We start from the raw sequence: 10,900 nt of genomic DNA, 5'->3' as shown, positions 1-10,900 counted from the left end.
TCATAGGCAAATGGGCAGAGCTGAAGCCAGGTAGATGAATGAGCAAGAAACCACTCAGACAGTTTAGCTCAGAGATTGGAGGTGGAGGCTTCGACGACATTCAGAAAGAGCCTATGAGGAGAGAGACTGAGCGAGAGAGCGCAGGCACAGGAAAGATAAAGAAAAAGTTTAGGGATGGCCTATTTCTCTACAGCACTCATGTATGACTGATGTGCTTGCTTAAATAGCTTATGGGCTGATGAGTGAGAAGTGTTGAAAGTGAGAAGGAGGTGAAGAAAGAACGATAAGAAACTTGGAGGAAAAGTGGAAGAACCACAATGGTGAAACTCGGAGTGTGAACTAGGGGTGATTTTGCTTTGGTGAGTGACGTGTGAGAACTGGCCCTTGGTTCGGCTCAGCACCTGCTGTGACAGTGCCGGTAAGTTGTTTTTTGTTTTTTTTTTACTTTTGATCATGTTCTAATCTTAGATGAAGAGCATATTTTGTCCACTTATTAGAATCAATTCAAAACAATATTAAGTATGATTTAAATAAGTAGCTACTCCTAGTAGTTGCCAACTTTTCAACCTCAGGGGCACAATCAAACTTTTTCTTCTTTCTTTTCTCATTATGATCAGCCTTACCAGCTTTGCATGAGCAATTTGGTGACCAAAGGTCCTTTGGTGGTCAAAGGATCTAGCAATGGTACACCACAACACAGTCTCTTAAGGAAACCTCATTCTCACACATTTTTTCTTCTCCTTTTTGGTCACCACTAAAATAAATGATTTATTACAATGTATTTAACGTATATCTTTTTATAACAGATATGATACATAATACATATAATACATGACTTATTAAATTAAAGCATATAGTATTGCAAATGACTTATGTTCATATCATCACAGGGTAGACCATGTGATACTTGCTTTTTCTTATTTTATTAGTTTAATTGCATTAATGTTAGAAAAATGTCCACATTGACAGTTTACAGCGTGGGCGCTCAATAAGCACTGTGTCAGGTTCACGTTGGCATTTAGAAATGCTCGGATTGGCACAAAATGGAGGTGGATATGCTGTGGCCCTGGTTTTTGGGGTTTGAGTGAAAGAAGCCCTGCAGAAGTAGGTGTAACAGAGAAGCCTAGGCCAAGTCAATTTCTTGTGATGTGCTTTTTTTTCTCTTTTTTCTCATCTAACTGCAAAATACAGGAAATCCGTTTCCTGGCAATGAACGCACTCACATGCATACATACAGTCACGGCAACATAGGCGGAGAATAAAGAGAATTGCAATGACAGTGATGCCACAAGATTAATTAAATTGTGAAACTGTTAACGTGTAGCTCTGATATATTCCTTTTTTGGGTGGTAATGTCGCTTCAGTGAATAAATTTGGAACAATCTGTATAATTTCCAAAATCTTTAAATAAAATCCATCAAAAGAAATAATACTGATTTATTTAGTAATTTTTTTTTTTCGCAATTTATATATTTCTGAAGATATTTCCTCAGAGACAATAATATAATAATGATAATGGTTAGCAATGACCAAGCAAACATTACAATAAAGAAAAGAATGACAATTTCAATATTCAACAAGCTGTTAATTATCAACAACAACAACAAAAAATCTATACATTATGGCACTAAATAGGTTTTCTGAGCATTTAGTTAACCATGTATAATTTTCAATTAACACTAATTAGCCAGCTAGCTAGCTAACTAACAGATTTTGATAATCTGAATAATTCAGAAAGAAAATGAATTATTTTATTTACCTCGAGGAGCCAGGTAGTTTTTCTGAGCTTTAATTAACTAAAGTTTCAATCCTGGTAGCTATTTAATATTTTTCCAATTACCACTAACTAGCCTGCTAACTAACAAGCTAATGTAAATTATACCCCCCATAAAAACGAGCTTCTGTACCTTATGGAGGTAGATAGGTTTTGTAAGCATTTAGTTAATCAAAATTTAAAATATGTTTAATTACATTTAGTTTTCCAATTAACACTAATTATCCAGCTAGCTGGGTAACAAACAGATTTTTAATAATAGAACAAAAAACGAACGGTTTATATACATACCTCAATGAGCCAGGTATTTTTTTTTCCTAAGCATTTGATTTACTGAAGTTTAAAGTCCAATCCTGTTAGTTATTTAATATTTTTCAAATTACCATAATCAAACATTGTTTATATGCCTCATGGAGCCAGGGCCTTAGGTTTTCTGCTTTAAAACATAGATGTTTGATTAGATTATTTTTTAAAGATAGATAGCTGGTTAATGCTAACTGCAAACATTGTTGATAACTAGGAGGCAAAAAGAGTTTGTTTAATACAACCACTGAAAAATGAACATGCCTTCTAGTTTCCAACAATGTTTGCAGTTAGCATTAACCAGCTGTCTAGCTTAAAAATAATCTAATCAAACATCTATGTTTTATATTGATTTTGGAGCTAATTATGTTTTGTAAATATTACCACAAATTGTTTTCTGCTAACACCATATAAATAGTGACAGTCTGATTATTACTTAAAATGCTTAAAAAAATAATATAAAATAAAAAACAACTTTGAACGCACAGAAAGTTTGTCATGCTACTAAGCTAGTAATCAGCACTTGGTAGCCGGGGGAATGAGCCAAACATTCAACACAAAATTTGTGTGATTTCTTTTACCCTTCGGTTCTCGATGTAGAGCTGTTTTCAAAAAACTATTATTAATGACATTTGCACATGAGCAAAAAAGAGTCTCACACAGATAAACATGCTCTAAATACCGTAATTTATATACTCATCTAAACCCTCTTACACTTTTTCTGGTTTGGGCATTTATTCAGTAATTTCAGTGACCCTAACAGTAATAAAAGGATTTTTGGTTCCTTGATTCCACTTTGCTTAACGTGCATATTTATCATGTTAGTGAATTAAGGATTAGCTCGAATAAGCTGTGAGTAAAGTGGTTTCTCGCTGCAAACTAAAACTCTCCACTGGAAGATACAAAAAAGCCACTAGTGGTTGAACCTGCTACTTTTACCAGCAGACGCAGACTCTCTAAACCTAAATAATCATCAGCATATAAACTGTAAGATATGAGAGCAGATTTACAGCTGAATGTACCTACTAAGATTGCATCATATATATATATATTTTTTTTTTTATTATACAAATAGTTAATTAAAATCCTGATTAATTTCTCAGGTATGGATTCCACTGCACTTTTGACGGTGGTATGTGTGGCAGTTGTTGTGCTGTTCATCATCCTGACTGGTCTTTGTTTGAACTGCAAAGGAAACAGCCAACCAAGTAAGATAAGAAATAAAGGATGTGCATAAAACAGATCCTTTTATCACTTGAAACACGTTATTCAGAGTGGCTCAAATGTCTCGATCCGTAGGCGAACAAGGAAATGCTGTAAAATTCAGCAGCAGTTTCTGAAGAAAACTTATATGAGAACAAATTCTTTTTTGATCTTCTTCCAGTTTCAATGCTGCCTTGGGTCTGAAATAAAAGAAAAAGCAGATCTCAAATAAGCAAAAATGTCTATGGATCGGAACTTTTGTGCTATTTTGTATAGCAAATTTAAACACAATCCTTAATATAAATCCTTGTATAATAATAATAATAAAAATTTTTCTTTTGTTTTCTTTTAGCATATATAAGACAACAACATGATCCACGCAACAGTTATCCATCGTAAGGGATGATCTGATCTAATAATTGATTTCTATTTCACTTTTTTACCTCTGCTTTGGTCATTCTTGTCTGCGAGTTCTTCAGGTTTTCCTTCTGAAGAACAAATAACAATTCTATTTAGAACCCTATGACAGATTCCAAGAAAAAATCTTTAGACAACTAAAACTCTTAAACCAGTCCAGGGAGACCGTGAAATGGCTGAACCTGCGCTCTGATCACAGCCCACTAACAAGAAGTTGGGATATGTGAAGAAAAAATTGATTTAATTTTACAGTATATACATATATTACTGTACATTACATACATTCTTTTTTAAAATTATTATTATATTTTTACTTTATTTATGTATTCATCCCATTATATTTTTGCACACAAATAATAACATCCTTGAATGAAAACCTTTTAGCTTCAATCCTTATCTTGCTTCTTGTATTAGAATATTATTATTTTATTATTATTATTTATTTAATCTTTTGTACAATTTGTGCCTGGATGCTTCTGTTTTGTTTACTCGGTCTCTCTCTCTCTCTCTCTCTCTCTCTCTCTCTTTTTACAGGAACCAAGGATTTGTACTTGTTCGCCCCTGTAAGTAAAAGAAAAGTGTTGGTTTAAAACCAGGGACATCCTAATGTGAAACTGAAATGTGATACTGTTAACAACAGAACAGGTTAGAACTAGATTCCTAATAAGCAATGCAGGAAAAACTGTGGCAAGGAAATACTTCAGGAAACAGCATATGACAGAAGAAAGAGCCTCATAATGAAAACCTCCTCTGGAGATCAGATAATGGGATTTTAAGATTAAGCTATGATTAATTATATTAGTAATTCATTAAGTACTTAAGTACCTTATCTGATCCTACTCACGTCATCTCTTCCATGTAATTCAAATGAAATTGTTGAATGTGAGAATTTTGTGAAAAAATAGCCTTAAAATAAAAATTGAATGAAAGGTCTGAGTGACATGCAATGATTTATCATTCTGGCAAAAGTTTGTAGAACAGATGTGTTTAAATCCAGTCCTGAAAAAGGAGCATCCTGCATAGTTTGTAATTCACCAACACTTAAACACATCCACTAAATCTGGCATTAACAGATTGGTTAAATCAGCTGTTTTTGAGCAGAAAAAAAAATCCCCAAACTTTCCTGGAGAATTTTCCTCTAGTAATGGATTTAATCTCCCCTGATGTAGAAAGAATCACATCATGCTCAACTAGGGCTAGAATGAAATATCCTATCTACAGTGCATCACTGGGTGTAGGGTGCAAACTAAATTCATACATAGTATTGGTGTTAAAAATTGTCTCATATTTTCATAATACCTAATGCTTCCAGTCCATGCTTTGTTTTTTTGTAAATATGCATACATATTTATATTTTTATAAATGGCAATTTTAGCAAATAAATGAATGAGCAAATGAAAAGAAACACCTTTACTAATTACAATTCCATGCCCTTTTAGGTAATGTCTGTAACTTTTTTGGATTAAAATCTTTTAATAATTTTAACTGTCATTCAGATTGTCATGTTAGATTTCACATGAAAAGACATAAACCTGAAAAAGTATATTATTCTCAAATGCAATATTGTTTCTAAAAAAATGCAACATGAATTTGACATGGTTACAGACACTACAGATTTTTTGCTTTTATCAACTGGAATGTTTTAATTTAAGCAACAATTTTAACAGGTCTTATGCTTCTAGACGCTTACACCAATTGTAGTATAAATACAGATTTACAGATTTTTTTTTATAAAGAAATATGAATAACTTGCATTTTAAATTATTATTGGTTGAAGTGTGACTGAAAAATGGCCACATCTAGGCCATATAAAATGATCTCCCCAAAACAGAGAATTAGCAACTTAACAGATTTTTAAAAAGCAAGATTGGTCACATCCATGTTGCATAAACTTCAGTAGTAGTTTCTGAAGTAGTTTTCTTTATTTTATGTATAACGTAAAAACAATTAGCACTAATACTGTGTTTTGGCCGATATCGAAATAAAAGTGCACCTACTTGGTTTTGTGTTGCTGCAGGTTTAAAAAAAGGACACTTTAGGCATTTTAAGCAATTAATTAATAAGTATGTAATTTAGGCAATGATAATGCCTATTAACTTGACTTTCACAATAGATGTGTTGTTAGGTAGCTTGCCTGCCATCTTGAACCCAGGTTTATTTGTTAGATTTAAATGTTAGTCTATGTTAGATTAATACTAGCTCGTCAATGCTTGCTTTGACACTGAACTTACCTAGCTTCTACAAGGAGGTGAAATTGGCTAATCTGAACACATAGCTGGCAACATTAACCATGTTCTGGGTTTGTAGCTGGCTAGATTAGATAAACCTCTAGCTGATAAATTGCTATACAGTGCCATTATTAATATTTTTAGAATAAACAGATAAGCTGCATTTCTGGCTTTTAATAAAAAAGCATTTTTAATGATCAGTTTCCTCCATGTCATCTTTTAGACACAGAGCCTCCTTCTTTGACCATCGTACCAGTTCAGCCTTCTCAACACCACCTCATCACGTGAGTCTGCTCTTTACCTGTAAACATATAGGCTACTGTACAGTCTATTAAAACTTTGTTTGCATGAACCTCATGCTGTCTCTGCTTATCAGATCTCCGTCCATGACTGATGCAAGACGGATCTCTGCTTGTCGCTCATCTGATGGTAAGTTATCTTTTTTTTTTCTCCTGCTTCCTGTACATTGACACAAGAGATGTTTATTCTTTAGGTTTAAATGTCAATTGCAATGCAAATTAAACTGTTATGAGTTAGACCTCAGTCAGTTATTTCTGTTTGTTTAATAAGGTGGAAGCCAGAGTGATTACATCAACCAAAATGGTGAGGGGGAAGAAAATACATTTTTCTTGTGTATTAATTATTCTAGTGTGTTATGGGTTGAATGTACTGATTATATATTTTGTCACTAGTGGACAATGATGCAGTAAGCTACGAGCAGCCTCCTGAAAAGACCCCAGACTACCCAGACTATCTGTAAGAACATGTTTATTTTTTTCATCTATATATTAATTGAGCACTTTTATTTAGGATATAAAAAAGGGATGTATGTTATACACAACTGTCTAATTTTATTAGAATTCTTGTGTAAACATGACTGGTTTTTGTTCCAAGCTCCTATACACTGATCTTTTCAGGGACGTGTTACCGGATGACCAAAATATCTCCCAGCAGAATCTCGCCTCTTCGTTGAATTCAGGTTAGTTAAAGAAAAGCCCATTTACCCTATTAATTTTTACCATAAGGTATTAAAACAACATCTTATATGAAAAAAAATGGTTTGCAAAAACAGTGAAATAATCAGCCAGGGTTTGAAACAAGAAGACAGTTGCAAATGTTTGCATACTCCGAGAAGAAATGTAACACACTAAATTTTATTTAATTGTGTAATAGAGGGGCACAGTGGCTTAGTGGTTAACACTGTTGACTTGCACCTCCAGGGTCTGGGTGTGATCCCATGTCGGATCTGTGTGCATGGAGTTTGCAAGTTCTCTCCGTGCTTGGTGGGTTTCCACCAGGTGCTCCAGTTTCCTCCCACAGTCCAAAGACATGCAGATTAGTTTAATTGGCGTTCCCAAATTGCCCATAGTGCGTGAATGAGCATGTGAGTATGTGCCTGTGTGTGTGTGCTCTATGATGGATTGGCACCCTTTCCAAGGTGTACCCCTCCATGTACCTAAGTCCACTGGGAACCTGACTTCAGGCCACCCTATATACAGGATAAAGTGGTATGGACGATGAGTGAGTGAGTGAGTGAGTGTGTGTGTAATGCCAAATTGTAAGCCTCAGCCCCCTAGTGGACTGTAAGGAATAGTCGTGGGTGGGCCACAAAAAATTGTTTCTAACAAATAACCAAGTAAAACATTGATAAATTGATAATAGTTTTATATTCCCATAAAATATTTCTTTCTAAGTAGTTACACTTCAAAGGGAACCGGCATTAATAAAATAAAGCCACGGCATTTGAATGATGTGACACTAATTTTAGTCTTAGTGTTGATCAGAAATGTGATTAAAGTTTGGGTGGGCCTCAGATCATTTTCACATTTCAGTGTGGGCTGCAGCCTTGTTAAGTCCAGGAATTGCTGCTGTAATGGCTTGTGTTTCTGGTGTGCATGGGTGGTTGCATTTTTCTCTATTTTTGCTTGTGTAACCATGTTTTTCTGAAGCTGTTTAGTGGATTTTTTATTCTTCATGTCCTGTCTGTTCTTTTAAAATCATAAGGTTTTTAAATCATAAACCTGCCCAGAGTCCACAAATTAAAATGATCCATTTGGCTGCTTACACTGTAAATGTTGATTCTGATTAACGTGTATTGTTAATTTTTAACTATATTAATAAATTGAAAATGGAAATCATTGAACATCAACTAACAAGAGACAATTAGCATGTAACTAATTGTAAGTTACTAGTAGTATGTTACCAGACGTTCCTTTATTGTAACAGATTTGATGAAATTCTCTATGTTTGGACAGTTAGTGATTAAACCGATACCAGCTCAAACGTTATTCACTCCCTTTCTGAATGTGGTGTAAATCATTTTAAAACTACAGCTCAGTTAAATTTCGAAACCAGTTCCGGTTGCATTGCTTATATTAACGTATGTTCGAAAACATTATTGTTTTTTTAATAGTAAAAAAATGTTTCCCATGAACTGTATTGTTTTGACTTATAAACTTATTAAACTTATAAACTTGAACAAGAAAAACATAACAATTGATATTGTAATTTCTGTAAAAAGACAATGCACAGTGCTTGTACATCTCTAAATTCAAATATTATTTCATATTCTAAATTATTCCTCAGACTCCTTGTCTTTAAGATTTAGTTCAATTATTTTGCAGAATGTGTATGATGAAAAGGCTGTTGTGTGACGAGTTCTTTTTAATTACCTCGAGGTAATGATACAGCTTGGAATTCATTCTTTTTTTAAAACTGTTGCTGTAGGTTTTAAATTGCTGTCATGCCCTAGAATGAACCAATGTTAAATTGTTTACTTTGGGATATTTTATATCCAGGTTATATAAATATTTCTATCCATAAATTATGGGGGATGCAAACTTTTGAAAAGGAACTCGTTGCGATCGCGCTTTTAATGACATGGAAAACCACCTTGTGATAACATGAAAAATAAAACTCCATGTCCAACATGCATAACTTCTAAAAGCCACATGTTCAATTTACACTCTAATCATGTAAAGTCATTTAACGTGAGCTTTTCAGAACCAATCAACCCGACTCTTTATACTGTGGTGAACTCAAAAGGTCCTTGTGGTTTCTTTGCTGATTTTCTAGGGCAGAGTTACCAGAACATTGAGAATGATGACAACGATGATGATGATGATTCAGGTAGGATATGGGCTGGAGTTGAATCAGTCCCGTCCCAGTGACTCATCGCACTTCAGCAGGATGTAACACAAACTTCATCTAATCTGTTCGAATGTTTGCTCCAACAGATAGTCAGCATTATATAAATGTCAACGAGGACAGAGAACCTGCAATTGAAACTCCGAGTAAGTTCAAGGAGGTCTACTTCACATTGTCTTTCTTTATACAAGTCCTTCAGTTTGAGGTCCTGAATTGGTGCTTTGTTTAGGAGACACAAAGAGATTGTAATTTCTGGAGGTTTTTCTGTTAAGATGTTTAGATCCTTGAGATCCTCCCTGGTGGTATTGGTGGCTTAAGGTTTAATTATTTATTAATTAAGTTAATAACTGGAAGGTTGTATATTTACTTAGTAAAATTGTTCATCTTCAACGTCTCATTTGTATTATTTCGTTTCGAAGTTTTTCTGATTAAAAGATTATCTGAGCCATTGATAATGAGATGATCATGTGTGTGGTTTCTTCCTGCCACAACAGAATAGTGTTTGCTCTGTCTGTTAAAAAGTGCAAGCTGACAAGATGTCACAGCTGTCCATGATTGTGACTCCAAAACTCGCCATGTTTTCTTGGTGTGAACTTTTTTCTAGCCAATAGCAGGGACACTAGCCAATAGGAGGCATCTGTGAAGTTTTGTATGCAAAAGAGGGGAGATAGCACTTTTCCAAAAAAAAAAGCTAAAAAAATCTATACATAAAGGTAACTATTGTGTGTATGTGTGTTTTCCAGTTGGGAGCTGCAGCAGTGATGATCAGGGGAGCTCTGACTACGTAAACGTGAACGCTCCAAGAAACTGTAAGCTTTAGATTGTTTGATACTAATCATAATTTTTTTTTTTTTACTCAGTGTAAGTTTTTTATGCCTAGTTATTTATTCCCATCTCTCTCTTTCTCTCTCTTTCTTTCCTTTTCAAACCTCTTCCAGTTAACTACCACCTGGGTTGATTAAAAGCACCATCAGATTATACAGAAGGATTTCTACCATACTGTATAAAAATGTAAGCTCCACATTTTGTCATTGTATTGACAATGATGTTAAACATATGGACGGAATGATCATTAAAATATTATTCCATAAAAAAAAAACTAAAGCCGTTTAATTTTATTTCCCTTGTACTCCCCCCCACCCCCACCCACATCCTCTTGAGAGGATTTGCTGACAGTTCCTGAGAATTTTCACTTTTACTCACCTGCATTTTTCTGACTCAAAACATGACTTGGTTTTGTTTTACATTTTATTATAATTACAGTAAAAATCAGTTGTTCTTTGGCTTTTGTATGTAAAGTAATGTAATGCTTTGTAACTTTGTTGTCTGTTAAGTAAATAAATTATGCATCACCAAACATGTTTCTGTATCTCATGACAAGATTTAGGCAAAATGTTTAAAGCAGATGTTCCTGGCCCTGGGGTCCGTTCTTCGTACGTCGCTAACTCAGTTAGCTGGATTTGATTGTTGTGGATTTGTCCTGATCTTGGATTGTTTCGTTCTTCGATGCGCTTCTAGCATTTGTTGTCATAGCAACATATCTGTAAGCTTGAACCTGCTCGGGAGCAGGTTTATTTCATGTAAACAGGATTTAGCCTGCGCTCCTGCCAGGTTATGATTGGTTGAAATGGCGAGGTCACATCTGATTGGTTAAAGAGCATGACCGACTCACGTGGAAAAAGAAAAGTATATGCCCCCTGCCATGGACTCCCCCCCACTCACACACACACACACACACACACACATAATCGCTATCAAATATTATATATGAACATAAATTCATAGGTTTATTATTATCAAATATGATATTACTATAATAATAAACCCT

At 34.5% G+C, this 10,900-nt stretch overlaps 1 protein-coding gene across 1 annotated transcript; it reads left to right on the top strand.

Annotated features, from left to right (window-relative positions):
- The first annotated feature begins 87 nt into the window (after nucleotides 1-87).
- On the top strand, nucleotides 88-10,423 carry lat (linker for activation of T cells). The gene is made up of 13 exons (XM_053514061.1): nucleotides 88-418; nucleotides 3,181-3,285; nucleotides 3,633-3,675; nucleotides 4,232-4,260; nucleotides 6,149-6,209; nucleotides 6,302-6,354; nucleotides 6,496-6,528; nucleotides 6,618-6,681; nucleotides 6,843-6,904; nucleotides 9,001-9,054; nucleotides 9,162-9,218; nucleotides 9,816-9,881; nucleotides 10,011-10,423. The coding sequence occupies exons 2-13, from the start codon at nucleotides 3,183-3,185 to the stop codon at nucleotides 10,028-10,030; spliced, it is 645 nt and encodes a 214-aa protein (XP_053370036.1). The 5' UTR covers nucleotides 88-418; nucleotides 3,181-3,182; the 3' UTR covers nucleotides 10,031-10,423.
- The last annotated feature ends 477 nt before the right edge of the window (nucleotides 10,424-10,900 follow it).

Source organism: Clarias gariepinus, chromosome 16 (genome assembly GCF_024256425.1).
Source record: "Clarias gariepinus isolate MV-2021 ecotype Netherlands chromosome 16, CGAR_prim_01v2, whole genome shotgun sequence".
Lineage (NCBI taxonomy): Eukaryota > Metazoa > Chordata > Actinopteri > Siluriformes > Clariidae > Clarias > Clarias gariepinus.
This window is presented reverse-complemented; position numbering and strand designations above follow the sequence as displayed.